General features: G+C 40.3%; 1 protein-coding gene across 5 annotated transcripts in view; it reads right to left on the bottom strand.

Annotated features, from left to right (window-relative positions):
- Positions 1–15,570, bottom strand: part of ptk2aa (protein tyrosine kinase 2aa) — a 56,285-nt gene that overhangs the window by 5,342 nt on the left and 35,373 nt on the right. For all 5 annotated transcript variants that reach the window (XM_034544980.1, XM_034544981.1, XM_034544977.1 and 2 more), the window contains 15 exons: positions 15,263–15,330; positions 10,301–10,357; positions 7,537–7,634; positions 7,059–7,143; positions 6,845–6,945; positions 6,511–6,626; positions 6,124–6,224; positions 5,698–5,787; positions 5,368–5,572; positions 4,470–4,581; positions 4,310–4,384; positions 3,510–3,617; positions 3,101–3,211; positions 1,020–1,082; positions 308–347 (listed from right to left, as the gene is read on the bottom strand). In XM_034544980.1, coding sequence (XP_034400871.1) covers positions 308–347; positions 1,020–1,082; positions 3,101–3,211; positions 3,510–3,617; positions 4,310–4,384; positions 4,470–4,581; positions 5,368–5,572; positions 5,698–5,787; positions 6,124–6,224; positions 6,511–6,626; positions 6,845–6,945; positions 7,059–7,143; positions 7,537–7,634; positions 10,301–10,357; positions 15,263–15,330 — 1,430 coding nt within the window. The remainder of the gene's footprint in view (positions 1–307; positions 348–1,019; positions 1,083–3,100; positions 3,212–3,509; positions 3,618–4,309; positions 4,385–4,469; positions 4,582–5,367; positions 5,573–5,697; positions 5,788–6,123; positions 6,225–6,510; positions 6,627–6,844; positions 6,946–7,058; positions 7,144–7,536; positions 7,635–10,300; positions 10,358–15,262; positions 15,331–15,570) is intronic.

Raw genomic sequence — 15,570 nt, 5'->3', positions numbered from 1 at the left:
AAACAGACAAACAAGGGAAAGACTTGAGCAGTCTTTGAAATAATGAGCTCTTACTATCCAACAGTGTATAAACGTTGTCAAATGTAAGCGTCATGGAACTGTTTAGGTAGATCTTATTTTAACACAACAATAATATAACACAGTAGCTACAGTACATTATATTACTACTCTCAGAAAAGGCAAATCTGTACATTTGGTAGTTTTACTTTTGATACGTTAAATACATATTGCTGCTAATACTTGTGTTTTTTAGTACAGTTTTACAATTTGTAAACACTTAATGTTTGTCTGTTGGGCGTTCTCTCACCTGGTTTCCCTACAGGCTGGTAAATATGTTGGTTTCCACCCTGTGCAGAGAAAATCACACACAGATGGTCAACTTTCAATTGTCCATAATCATTAAATATATATATATATATATATATATATATATATATATATATATATATACACTAATTAAAATGATCATGTAATACTGATTTCAGAAAGTAAACATCAGTGAATATACCACATTCACAGTTGTTGCATATTGAGAATTCCCACCAGCGATGTCACGACTCAGCGACAGCCCCAGTTGATACAGTGCGGAGGCGATAAGGTCAATGCTGAGAATAGCTTTAGGATGTCATAACTCACACTTTTGCAGTAAAATGGGACTGTGCAGTGCTTCTGGGATTAAAATTCCCATGAGCCCTCTGTGGTCATCGAGTTGGTGTGTAGGCAGTACCTCCCTGGCAAACTGACAGAAATACTTTCTCTACTTCTCCCGGCCTCTGTATTTCCTGTCGGACTGAATACATCCTCACTCACCATTTCATTTTCTATCCTTCTGATACTTTTCTTCTACTTTTCTCCTTTTTTCCTTCACTTTTCAGCTTTTCCCCAATTACACTTTGACTCCGTTTCACTTTTTACTTTAACATTCTTCTCTCCATCAGTATGTGGAGGGAGGTTAGGAGCCCATTTCCAATAAAAGTATCAACAAACACGGACAGACAAACAGAAACACTGTGACTGACCGGTGCTTGTAGTGTCCCGTCTTCTCTGTCGATGCTTCCTCTGCTGTTTCTGGACTCTGCCTTCTGTAGGGAACAGACAGAAAGACACATTTTAAATATAAAGAAAACATACAAGTTGTGTTTTGGAGCAACTTCCAGGTAGTTCTAATCAAAACAAAAAACCTTTGTAAAGAACTCACTTTAAAAAAAACATGGGGCATTCACAAACAAGAACAAAATATGAAAATCAAATATAATCAGTAAACAGTTTGACCTGCAGGTTACAGAAATAAAAGATTCAATGCAAAGCAGCTGGAGTTATTTCTTCCTAACCAAATACCACATTTCAACAGAAAAATGCACAATTAACCAGCAAAATGATTTAGCAGAATTTAAATTCCAGCAATGACCACGACGATAGTTTGGCATTTTTTTCCCATCCACACTGCCTCAAAGAGTGATCTTCATTATCATCAGCTCAGTAAGGAAGAAGAGCAGCAGATAAACACGGATAACTTCCCACTACAAAACTCTGTCCACATTTGCACAACCAAAACCCAAACAAGCCTCCAACTCTCCTTCTCTTTCAGTACCGTTTTGGTGAAGCACGCCTTGAAGAGATGCATCCTGGGAGAATAGAGGCTGAAGAAGACAGGAGGAGGAAAGCAGAGAGTGGAGGCCATCGAAAGAAGGGCAGAGATGGGGACAGAAAGTAGAGAGAAGGGCAGATGCAAGCAATGAAAAACTTAAGGCATCGAGAGCAAGACTGGCGACAGAGAGACCAGAGAAACTGGCAGAGAGAAAACCCAGAATGTGGAAGATGAGACTGAGAGAAGTGAACTGAGGAAGACAGAAAAGTTGAGTCAGACAAGAATGGAGGGAAGGAGAGAAAGAGAAAAAGTTTTTCCAGAGGAGGAAAAGCTCCACTGAGCCACAGAGAAAAGATCCAACCGACTCACTCTCCTCTCTGTTTCTCTCCCTCAGTCGGTTTCTCCCGCCCACTTTTTCCATCTCTCTGCATCTCCCTCTGTTTCTCTTTCTCTCTCCCTGATGGGCGACTCCTTGTTTGTTGTTCCACCCTCTTCATGGCTCCTGCCAATCCCACTTCCTTTCTCCCTCCTTCTGTCCTGCACTCTTGTTCCTCCTCACAAACTTCCATCTCTTTCTTTTCAGGCCTTACTTTCCCTCTCATATTATTAAATTCTGTTTTGACTCTCTTTTATCCTTCATTTAGTTTATCATAACATTTAGCATATATCACTGATATATCACTGGTACCCACTCGCAATTAGTCAACGTGGTGAAGAGTCAGACAAGACCAACAGATTAATATTACACACTGACTTTCTTGTTAGTATGAACACATTAGGATATTTTATTAAGTCCTGTGAAGGGAACTTCCTTTGAGGGTAAGAGCCATACAACTAACTCATTGAGCATTGTGTGCTACTTTGGTTTGCATTGCAAGAGTCAATGCAAGAGACACAAACATTTGGGAAGGTGGGTGCAAAGAGGAACGGGTGAATTAAGTTAACATATAGGTCAGGGAGAGATCACTACCCAGAGCAGGAAACCTTACGGACTAAATTGCTAAGATGTTATTTGGTAACCCCTGGGTGAGGCAATAAAAAAATAGTCATCTCTGTCGGTCAGCCCTCACACACTGTGTTTTTCACTCTCTTTCAGCTCTCTACACCTGGTTCAAATATGTCAACTGTGATTCAAGGCCAGATGAAAAAAACCTATCTGACCTGAAGAGAGAAGAAAAACAGACTTGTTTTGCAAAAAGTATGTATTTCAGGGATATTTCAGTGTCTGGCGAGATAAATCAAACACAACGGAAATAGTTCAAAGATCTGAAAAAGATATTCTCCAGCTCATCTGGCAAAAACAATATGCATAAAGAAGTTTTACTGAGTGGCCTCACCAATAAAAACAAACCAGCATGAGCAGGATGATAGGAAGCTAACACTAGTTTGGTTAGCTGTCAAGCTGCCCCAGATGCAGAATCAGGCACATCTGTTTCTAGAGGTGATGTTTTGCTCATAATATGCGTCCACATAAGAAAGTGAAAGCTGTCGCTAGTATATTAATACCATTACCATAACCATGAAGCTCTCCTCCTGCTCCAGCCACCGCTGGTCGTCCTCCATCTGTTGTTGCTGCATCATCAGCCTCTCCTCCATCACAGCCTGGCCTCCACATCCATCGTCCTGTGGAAAACACGTTTAGTCACCCTAAAAACTGAACAATCACCTCAATCATCATTATATGACGACAAGTGATTCATTAAACTGTGTGATCTTTGGCCAATAAGAATGTTTACATTAATCAGGTTGGCGTTTTCAAAGCTTAATCAAAGCTGGATGAAGCTTGCAGAAAGCCGTCAACCCATTGCGACACATTCAGTGAGGATTTAATGTCATGAACCACTACATGGGATAATATATTAGATGTAATTTCAGTGAGTTTTCCCTGTCAAATGTCCCTCATGACTGAGTGTGCACACACCTCCACGTTAGGGGTCCACAGTGCAGTGTGCTCAGGTCTGTGCTGATTCCAAGAATCAATAGGAGGGTAGTTGCCCCCTCCTCCTCCTATGACACCATGGGCTGACGGCTGGAGATGGGCAGACAGAAAGAGGGATTGTAAGAATCTACGGTTATTCGTACACACTAGTTTTGATAACACAAGAGCCAATTCTAAGGAATTTGCCCAGGTTTTTCCGCTCTTTGTGGTATAAAAACTATTCATAACCTAGTATAGTTTGGAGTACACGAAAAATGAAAAACTCAAAAGCAATAAAGCAAAATAAAGAGAGAGAGAGAGAGAGAGCTGCTTGTTGTCATACTAGTTGGAGAGTGGCTGTGATTTATGTGTGTGTGTGTGTGTGGCTACAGGAAATGCCTGCTGTCTGCTTGTTTTATGAGGAGAGGAATAATTTCACTGAAAGTCTCTCTCATCTTGTTTGCCTTAACATTTCTCTTCCTGACTTATGGCACATGCAGCGCACACTTGCTGTCTTCCAACATAAGTCTGTCTTGATTTTAAGATTTGTGATAGATGCATCTTTCTTGAAAAGATAATAGGTGTTTTGCTTGATGAGTATTTCTCAATAGTTTAGTTGTATGTGTGCTCTTAAAGACTTTATGGAGTCCTCCTAAATTCTTGCACACTGCTGCTGTTGCCGCTAAACACCTCTGGAGGTCAGAGGAAACGCTGCTGCAGCCGCAGTCGGTGAGAGGGAACAGAAGAGCACAGTTTTCTCACTTCAGGAGCGGCGTGTGTTTGTGTGTGTGTGTTTTCTGTACCGGGAAGTGGTTGAGTTGGGGTCCGGAAAAGAAGCCTTCACTGGAACGAGGACTTGGGTAACCTGGTCTACTGGGCTGCAGGCGGAAAGATAACAGTTTGTCTTTATCAGCCATTTCAAACACGTGTTGAAATATAAAAAAACACTTAGATCAGTCGTACTTTAGGCGGCGCTTCATCGGACCCTCCCGAGTCCCAGGACACGGTGATTTGTCTCCTCATCTCCATTCGAAGTCTCTCCTCTTGTTGAAGCTTCTCTTCCTCCAGTATGGTGCTACAAAAAATACACACACTCATCCTATTAAATAATCTTCTTTTTGATCTAAACCAGGAGTTCAACAGGAGGGTTTCTCAACACAGGAAAACCAATTTGTTTTTTTTTTACAAAAGGTGGGGAAACTTTACACAATCTTTCCAATTGTGGGAGGAAATGAAATCCACCAGAAAGCGATTTTTCATACCTTATTTATGGTAAATAAGGTATTAATAATAATAATCATAATGCATTTAATTTATATAGCGCTTTTCATAATACTCAAAGACACTTCACATAATTAAAACATCCTAAAAACTAAAACTAAATAAATAAGAATAGCTAAAATACAGGTAAAACAAATAAAACAAATAAATAGGGACTTTCTGAGTCGCTCGGACCCTGATAAGAAAACAAAAACAAAAACAAACAATCACACATTAAAAGCAGTAATGAACAGGTCTACAATTCTTAAAATCACAAAACAAGGCAAAACAAGACAGTTCTTCATCCATTTACAACAACAGATTTGAAAAAGGTCTTGTTGTACATTAAGCAACTCCAATCCATGTTTTCTTTTAACTTTACAATTATAAATGTTTTATGATCACCATTAATATTATATCACAGCAATTAATACAGCACAAGTGGGTGTATACTGCCCAGTTCTGACTTTGACAAGAAAAATAGTCTATGTAACATGCATTGGAAAGCATTACCATAGTGTTAATATAATGGTGTTTTGTGCAATTAATATTCACTCACAAGCACTTATAGGCAACAACTGAAAAAAGCACATTTAATTACCTGAGTTGTGTTTTGAGTTCGGTGAATCGCGGTCGCTTACTGGGGTCATACGACCAACATTTGGTCATCAAACTGTAGAAGGTGGGCGGGCACTGAGGAGGCATAGCCAATCGCTCGCCGTTCTCTATTCTGCCAATTACGTCGTTGTTCTTCACTCCCTGGAAAGGCTTGATGCCGAACATCAAGATCTCCCACATGCACACACCTACGGAGAGACAGAGGAATACAGACATAGTTCGTCAGAACCGTTTGATGTACTCTAAGTATGTTTCCAATGACAGAAACTAACACAACACAAGCAATCCCATATAATTATTGATCAGAACTCACCAAACATCCAGACGTCACTGGCAGAGGTGAATCTTCTGAAGTTGATAGATTCAGGAGCCATCCACTTGATAGGAAGTTTCCCTTTAGAAGCTGACACAAAGATAAACACATTTACAACATTATTTTTTGAATACATTGAATTTGTAACTCTGTCATTTGGTTGCTGGTGAAGTTTCACAATCTCTCCATAGGGTTGAGGACCACAAGAAGAAGATATTGAATTGAATAGTCTGTCAAAATAAACTGCAGTACCCCCATGTAACCTGTTGGTGGTGGTAAAGTACTGGCAACTGGAAATGTTGGTCACAGACACAAAACTAGAAGTGTTACTAGTGCAGCTGTCTTGGATACATTTTACACATTAATGAACACTGTTCTGTGTCCCAAAATACAAACAAAGCTGCGTATGTGTTTGAGTATCATTACCTTTGTAGTAAGAACTGTCCTCCATGTATCGCGACAGACCAAAGTCTCCGAGCATCACACAGTCGACTGAAGAGACCAACACATTGCGTGCTGCTATGTCCCTGTAAGTCAATATTGATCGTCATTAGGACTGAATCATAGGGGATATTTGCCATTTGTTCAGCATGAACAGGAGAGATGTACAGCGAACCACTCCATATTTGTGACAAAGTGCTATTACACAGCCTTTCAGTTACTTTATTTCATTACGTTAAATACATGTTGAGATTACATAAAAAAACTAATCTCTTGAAACTGTCCTCGTACGATGACATGACATGAGAAACGTATATTGACCATGCATGTGTTTGTGTGTGCATGTGTGTGTGTGTGTGTGTGTTTGTGTACCTGTGTACAAAGCGTTTACTCTCCAGATATGCGAGTGCTGTGCTGAGCTGGTAGGCAAACAAAATGAGAGAGGCCAAATCCAAATTGTACTTCCTCACCTGAAGGAAGGAACGTAACTGTAGACAAAGAGAAGAAGATGGAGGGGAAAAGTCCATCAGCAACAACCTTACCATGACGTCTCTAACCTACGAGTGTCAACACATATCAATCAAGTGTTTTATTTTCTTAATATAAGCGATTTCCAGGTCAGGCCTTTCCTAGTCATGAGGATACTGACGAGAAGTGACACACACTCTACTCTCGTCTCACGTTATCGACACAGCCTCGGGCCTACCTCTCCCAGAGTGCACAGCTCCATGATGATCCACACAGGGTTTTCTGTGATCACTCCGATCAGCTTAACGATGTGAGGGTGGTCGAACTGACGCATTGTCACTGCAAGGGAAAGGAACACACACACATACACATATATATATATATAAACACACTCAGTATGTATGAAATGGGATATAGTTTGTTAAATTGAGTTTGAAAAAATGTGGTCTTACATGCTTCCTGTAGGAACTTTTCTCTGACGCTATCAGATGTACAGTTCTTACAGGTTTTAATGGCGACAGCTAGAGATGGTTTGTCCTGCGGAACACGTGGTACAAGTCACACGAGTTAGCAGATTATACTTAAAACACTAATATGGCTGCGTGAAATCAGTATACATCATTTATATAATATTATATCCCAATACCGCAATACTGCATGTATTGCTACTGCAACAATTCTGACTCTGACAACAATTTAAATCGTTAACAAAATAGTTTGTATTACAATATGTTCAGTTTATAATTGATCAGAATCTTATATTTGAGCTTGTTGGACGGGTGCAGAATTGAAAATACTTTTAAAATTACAATAGTTAGTTTGAGCTGGACAGTAGAGTAACAGCCAAACAGACTATTTATCCTACATATGTATTATGATTGATTGGTCAGTACACAAAAAGTGTTTGTGCACGTGTGTATTTCCACATACCGGGCTGTTATAGACTCCTTGGTGCACATCTCCAAACTGACCCTCTCCTATGCAGCGGCCCAACTCGATCCTGTCCCTCTGGATCTCGTAGTCCCGCGCTGAGCAAGTGGAGGAGAGAGGAAAAGAGAAGAGAAGTGGAAAGAGGGAGATTTATAGGTTTACTTGCTGTTTTTTATACACTATAAGATCTGGGATATCCCATTACATTTGACATGCTTTACTTCGACCACATGGATGGAGTTCATCAAAAAAACACAATTTGGATGATATTAGGTGATTGCTTCTATCACAAAAAGTAAGTTTGTAGTAGTAGTAAGTACTTCGAAATTATTTATAACTTTTAGGCAGCCTTGTTGATGAACCTCACCCACTGGATATCAGATTAGACTAAAATACACCATTAACAATATAAAAAATATATATTTTGACCAAAGATTATATTCCTTTTCCATAACTAGACAAACCTTGACTTGACATGCACACAAAAGAACAAACACGCCAACATAATATAAAAGACAAAAAGTAATGTTCAGAAAATTCTGTGTTTACATGCACACCAGAGTCCCATTATCATTTATGTTTATCTCTGCATACTGACAGTGAAAAAGGAGGTACAGGGAAACACACAAGTTGTTCTGAATAAGATCCTGAGTTGAAACCCTGGAGTACTCTGTGCATGTAAACATTTCTAAAACACAAACTAAAGCACAGAAGAAAGCTCAAACCTGGACCGTTTGAGTGAAATATTCATAAAAATGATATATAATGAACACACTGTATATGAAGTGTATTCGATATGATCTGTGTCGGCAGTAACCTTTTTACATTCAGTGAGTCCAAAAGAATTTGAATGAAAGCGGTGGTTCTTGCGGATGACATCCACATGCTTTGACATTTATGTGCTATCAATATTTGCGCTTGGCTGAAAAGGTCATAAACATTTCTGTGCTGCTTTCATGTCAGCAGCCAAACAACTGCTGAAAAATGGACTAAACACTGAGTTCAAGAGGTTTACGCAAGACACTGACAATCAGGAACTTGTCCTGTACTAGTTTACTTATCTGTCAGACCCAACCAGGTTTGGCTATTTGACTCAACCAACAGATAAACACAAATAACAACATTGTAACCAAAACACATTCCATCTATACGGCAGCTCGATTACAGGGAATTCATAACGGCTTCAAGCAGAGACGAACCCACAGATGACTGAAGAAAAACAATAACATACGAATATGACAATACATGAAAAAAAATGTAAATGTCATTGCCAACATGATGATGAAATAAAATGAGAACAAAGTATGCAAATACTTTGAGATTGTTAAGCTGCGGAGGTCTTGGGACACTCCGGATGAAACTATTTATGAAGTAACATCTTGCATTGTTCATGGATTGGCCCTCGCTTTCCATTTCAACACAATACAAAAATGAACTGCACCTCACAAAACGCCAACAAACACAAGTCAACAACAACCTGGATATTATGTACCTGAGTCTTTGTATTTTTCTTTGACAAACACAAATAATAAATTGTCCTACACTTGTTCCTGACTTCTCAAAAAAGCCACATCATTGATGCGACTGCGACTCATGCTATTATTCCGTTTAAATGAACAAAAATAACTTGCAGGAAGATGCACTAATTCATTTTTAGGCTGGCAACAATGTAATCAAGTGCCTCGCCAAGAAAAATGTGAACAAAAGTGTGGAATCTCAAGACATTTCGGTAGCACAGAAAGGCAGAGAGAGACAGGGAGCTTTACCTTCAACCACTCCATAGCTGACTGTGTTGGAGATGGGAGAAAGAGGAAGAAAGAGAGATGAAGAGAGGGAGAGAGCCAGACCGCTACTTTAAGATTTAAAATAGCTCAGAAAAAACACACACAAGGACACAAATGTATGCAGACACAGATAATTGACCTGTTTCACTCTTCACCGGACGTCTAGTTGAAAAAGAAGTTAATGAAAGAATACTGCCACGGAATGGTCAAAAGAGTAGTTTTGCTATATCGTCATTACTGTCATACAGCACCATTTTATACATACAGCAGGACTTGAACATATACGTACAAACTCAAGGAAAATATGTCAGAAGTCTGTCGAAAGTTTGTTTAGAGGAAGTTGCAGGAAGAAGCAAAACCAAAGAGACAAAGACATGAAGGCAGACAGAGAAAGTTTGAATAAGACATAGAAAAAGACTGAGGGAGGAAAGAAGAACACAGTCCATTTTCAGAGTTGGCCACGCAATCAAATACATGAGTACTTTGAAATGCCCAAGACGTCCACATTAAATGTATTGGAACCGAGGGCTGAAACCACCATTACTCACAGGGCTACAGCCACGCTTACCAGCACATTCAGAGTTTTGAATAACATGTGAATGAATTTGACAGATGCGATGTGTGTCAAACAAACCAGAGTTACAGCGTATAAGTTGCAGCCTCTTGGACCCCAGCTGGTGTCTCTGCTGTTTATATAAGACGCTGAAACTGGCTTGGATTTGATTAGCTGCTACCTAACCAAAAGTGGTTTAATATTCTCTGATGTTTCGTGTGAGTGTGTTTCTTGGATAACATTCGCACCACTCTCGGCTTGTTAGATGGCAGAACAAACTGAAAGTCACCGTAAGAAAGTAAGCATCTGTTTTATAGGTCTGCTGCTGCAGTGCAACAGAAGCTCATTTCTTGAGGACAAATTACTTTGATATTACTTTGGTTGGTAGATGTGAGACAAAGGAAAAGAGAGTGAATAAGTTACTTACTGGAGGGCATGGTGTATGTGTCCTCTTCATCAACTATCTCAGCATAGTCATCAGTCTCTGTAACATGAGATACACACAAAGAGGGTAAATAAATGCAAAAGAATAAAATAGAAAAAAACCCACACACATGCAAGTCTAAAATAACACAAAACAATAGGAAAACCATGCACATGTTGCTCAGTTTACCGTGCGTCCGCTATGGTAGGAAGGGTCACCGACACAAAACACGTGTAAAAATAAAACGGAGGAATAAAGCACGAAGAACTTCGACAACTCCTGCGCAACAGAAGCAACACCCACGTAGCTCTTCTCTCTCTCTCTCTCTCTCTCTCTCTCTCTCTCTCTCTCTCTCTCTCTCTCTCTCTCTCTCTCTCTCTCTCTCTCTCTCTCTCTCTCTCTCTCTCTCTCTCTCTCTCTCTCTCTCTCTCTCTCTCTCTCTCTCTCTCTCTCTCTCTCTCTCTCTCTCTCTCTCTCTCTCTCTCTCTCTCTCTCTCTCTCTCTCTCTCTCTCACACACACTTGGCGGAGAGTGTCAGCTGAGCATGTGTTGTGCATATCTGTCTGTGTGAGAGCAGCTGGGCTACAGGGAGTAAACTGTGGTGGTGGGGGAGAGGAGGGAGAGAAAAAGAGGAGAGACGAAGACAGAAAGAAAGAAGAAAGTGAAAGAGACTCAAGTAGAAAATGAACAGGAAAGAGAAAGCAGGAGGAAGGAGGCAAGGGCAGCGAGATGAAAACAGTGAGAGAAATGAATAGTGAGTCTAGCTGTCATGTAAGCAGATGGCAACGTTTAGGACCAAATCTGTGCAGAATCAGATAGATAGAAAGAGATAGAGGGCGAGAGGAGAGAGCCATTAGGGAAAAGAGAGGGAAAGATGGGCCGAGTCTATCCAAACCAGATGGCGGTGTTTAATATAAAATCAGTGTGCAGACTCAGCTGTTGGAAACCAGAGTCAAACATCTGCTGTCCTGAGTGCTACCCTCGCAGCTCTGCCCAGGATTTATCAGGCTCTGTGGGGACGTGTCCCGAAACTTATTAGAAATCCTTTTCTAAATCCAGAGGCTGATTTTCCCAAGATTAGCAGCCACGTAGAGCCTGCCATGTGGAATAGGCTGAAGAAAGCACTAGGCGTTTAGTTGTAAGTAATTCACTGGATTGTAGTAGAATCAACGGAAACATGTTTAACGTTTAATGGATAAGCGTGTTTTAGTGTCAAACTGAATGAATGAAATAAAACACGGTAAGCTTTAAGGTTGTAACGTTTACTACTATTACTTTACCAGTGCAATGTCCCATAGGAAAAGAGGTTGGAAACAGTTTGAACTATTAATCAAATAGGCATGGCGTTTGCTAAACCATTGCTGTGCATGATTTATGTTTCACATGAGCGAAAAGGAAAGCCTTTAATGCGCCTCTAAAATTACCTTCATATGAGCCGAAATGAGCTCTGGTTGCTGCTGCTAACATGTGTTTCATGAGATGATCATATGCAACGTAGCAATTCAGCAAAATGTTGTGGTTTATTCAATAAAACACATTTCAGCAACAATAAAACATGTCACTTATATTAATCCAGAAAGTCTTTCCAATGTTTCCATGTGTGCAATGATTTAATGCTTCCAGCTGATTTAAAACTGTTTCTTTAACTTTTTTAAATTTGTTTGTTGCACTTAAATCAGCAGATTACTTAAGTAGTTTGTATACATGTTTCTTTCTTAGTTTCTACTGTCGAGTCCATTGTTTGTATTGATGCACATTCGCTCAAATGGTTTAAGATTTGTTCTCAAGAATCAACCCTTTCTAAAGTCTGACTGGTCTGTCTCTTTCAGGGATACACTGTGTGTATGTGTGTGTGTGTGTGTGTGTGTGTGTGTGTGTGTGTATGCTAGTTAGCCCATTATAGCCAGGAATGCACCCGCACTTGAATCCAGCAAATCTCTCCCGACTCCACTCTGTGTGCATGAATGTATGTCAGTGCACGTGTGTATGATTTTGTGCGTGTGTGGAGAGAGAAAAAGAAAGAGAAAAAGTAAGGGAGAAAGAGAGAGAGACAGAAAAATAGAGAGAGAGAGAGAGAGAAAGGGAGTGAGAGAGAAAGAGTTGGAGAAGTTCCCTTAAAGAGAAATACCACTTCATTTCTAAACTTTCTTCATTCTTGTGGTTAAAAGCGGACATATTTCAAATTTAGTGATACTTCACTTTAAAAATAACCCCAAATAGACTCAGACCCAAACATCTTAAAAATCCAATACTGAAATAGTAAACGACTTTTGCTAACAACAGCTCAAACTCAATAAAACTACTGGCGATATAGTCATGTTTCAAATCACAATACAACACACACTACACACACACACACACGACACACACACACACGCACGCACACACACATAGAGTCATTGTTAAAGATGTAGGAATGCATGCATAAACATCAACCAACACACACACACACACACACGCTAGGGGGTTGCAGTGTGTTAGTGGAGTGAGGACTACAAAGAAGGGACAACAGAGAGATTGATAAACAACAGCACATTACCATCCCCACTAAGATCCTCTGCAGGGTCCAGGAGAGCATGCAGGAAACGGGACAGCAGAGGAGGAGAATGGAGAGAAAGCAGCGAGGAGGAGGCAGAGCAGAGAAGAGAGGGAGAGAGAAGAGAGCGGTTAGAGCATGAAAAGCCTTGAAACAAGATGTCGCAGGATCTGCAAAGCCAAACACTCAGCGGGCAGTTAGCTAAGTTTAAAAATATCTCTGGTGAAACAGACGAAGTAACAGGTTTCATGAAGGCTGCGCAGACAACTGCTGGTGAAATGAAGTACTGCAGGAAATGACGGCATTTGAACCACAGCATGATTTCAAAGAAGTACGACGTCTGCGTCAAGCTGTAAATATTTGTGAGTCAGAGAGTTAATGGAAGGTTGTCAGAGAGACGGAGGATGCAGCTGAGTGCAAGCTGTAGGATCAAGAGGTAAGATGTAAACAGAGAGCAGGGTTAGATCCTCATACTCACTTCATGATCAAGGCTCCTCACTTATCTAAACCACACAGACGTTTCTAGATTGGATTACTGAAATGGTCTCTTAGGAACCTTAACCCAAACAATGAACCAATCAAAAATAAGAGTTTGACATTTTAAGGTGTACTACACTTGCCGGGATTTACATGAGAAGGATGCTACTACTTTCATGCCTGTAGAGTAAATACAGTAATGCCTGCTTAACAATAGTGGGCTTGGTTTTTGTTTTCCCTTCTAGATAATCTGATTGCTATTTATACACTTTGGGCTTTTATGTCTGATCTTAAAACATACTTTATTATTCATTCTCTGGTATTACGTATTTTATTTCCCTCACCTTTTAATGTTTTCCATCTTGATTTATGTCCTGCCTACTGCATGTGCATTGCAATCTTTTATTGTCGTCGTTCCTTTTTTAAATACCTGTAAAGCGTTTTATTGAATTGGGTTTTAAACAGTGCTTTATAAATAATGCAATAATTATGCAGCTCTCATTAACAGCTCAATTGAGGTACCAGTAGTTCAAATCTAGGCGTTGGGATGTCGAAATGTTTCAGCAACAAACCAGCTGCTGTCCAGATCCATTGTTTCTCTGAGCAGTCGTGCAAGCTGCAGAGGAAAGCTGCCAAAGCCGTAGATCGAGACACAAGGCGCAGACTCCCCCATCTGACTTATGAAGTAGATGGAGGGAGTTTTAGTAGAATAACAATTAAGTACTTTCAACTAGTTTTCCTACCTATAGAACTACATCCCTGCGCTGGTGCTGATCGGCTGCTTGAGAATACTTTAACATTGAAGATACTTGGTGGTTTCCCTCAAATCTTTCAGATGGAAGAACGATCTCTCTAACCACTCGGCCAACCTGAATTAACTGACATAAATCATTGAAAAATAATGATTAAAAATAACCAAACTGTGAGCTTAACAGCAAGGCATGTGCTGAACTGAGACTTGACTCGAGAGAACCATTTTACTGTGGATGTCAGTCTCTTTCAATCACAATATTCAAAGAGGGAAATGGAAAATATCCATCTTTAGTAGCCTTTGTCAGCAGGTTGGCTCAAAAAAGAATACTTGTTCACAAATGTGAGAAGTAAAACATAGACATTTTTCACTGGTAGTAATTATTATAAACCTGAGTGACCACTCAGTTATGCACAATTCAGAGTTTCCAGAGTTTCAAGAGTGTTGACTTGGTTAGAAGCTGCAGCACACAAGCAGTTATTGTGTGTTTGCGTAAGACTTAATTAGTCAAAACCAGGCACTGAGGACAAAGATAGTTTAGTAGAAGAGGGCATCCCTAAAAAAGAGATAGATTGTGATGCAGCAGAAGAAAGTGATTTATCCACAAAACCATCTTTATTTTGCATTGAAGTCCTTAGACAGCAACCAAAACTTCTTTCTCTGAGGTTTTTCCGTAGACCATCTTTACTGCAATGTAACATTACCCAATAAGAATGATCATCAAATCAGGCATTTTATTTCCGCCACATCACAATTGTGTGGACACGCCCCTCCACTAACTGTCCAATGAGAGCAGTGGATACCAGTGGGCGGCGCATCGGAACAGAAGACAAAGGGGAGGAGGAAACGCCGCGCCTTGGTTGGCTTGGGAGGCGACGATGTCACTAGGCCTGCAGCCAATCAGGCAGGAAAGAAGATCAGCGTGAGAGAAATAATTTAAAAAAAATTAGTGAATGAGTACAGAGGGGAAATGTATGGAAGACAGAGGGGGAGAGGAAGTAAACAAAAGAGAGCAGGAACAGAGAGGACAGGGAGAGGCAGTCCCAACAGAGAAGAAAACAATGAGAGATGAGTGAGAGAGAAAACAGATGTTGGAGAAAAAGACAGAAAGAAAGACAGTTGGAGCCAACAAAGCCATCAGACTGTGTACATCTGGCTCCTAAACCTGGCGACTGATGTGCGTGCACGATAATCTTCTTACCTGAGACAGAGATCGCTCTTACTCCTCCACTCCTGACTGCTTCTAACTTTTTCTCATTGTTGGACAATCTAGGGGAAAAAAGAAAGAGAAACAAATTAGACAACAGTCAATACCTTTAATGCTTTAATGCGTCAACAAAAATAGAAGTGATTTTGAAAGTCGGATCTCAGAGAAAGAGGAGCCTGTTGACACTGCCTCTGTAAACTAACCCCGTCTGTTTCAATTATCTCTCTGCCTTTGCAGTGGTCTCTCTATCTGGGTCATCTGAGCTTTACTACGATCTTCACATCACAACCACAACAGGCAGA

The sequence above is a fragment of the Cyclopterus lumpus genome, chromosome 11, assembly GCF_009769545.1.
Source record: "Cyclopterus lumpus isolate fCycLum1 chromosome 11, fCycLum1.pri, whole genome shotgun sequence".
In the NCBI taxonomy this organism is placed as follows: domain Eukaryota; kingdom Metazoa; phylum Chordata; class Actinopteri; order Perciformes; family Cyclopteridae; genus Cyclopterus; species Cyclopterus lumpus.
Note: the sequence above shows the minus strand (reverse complement) of the source record. Positions and strands in the feature narration are given on the sequence as shown.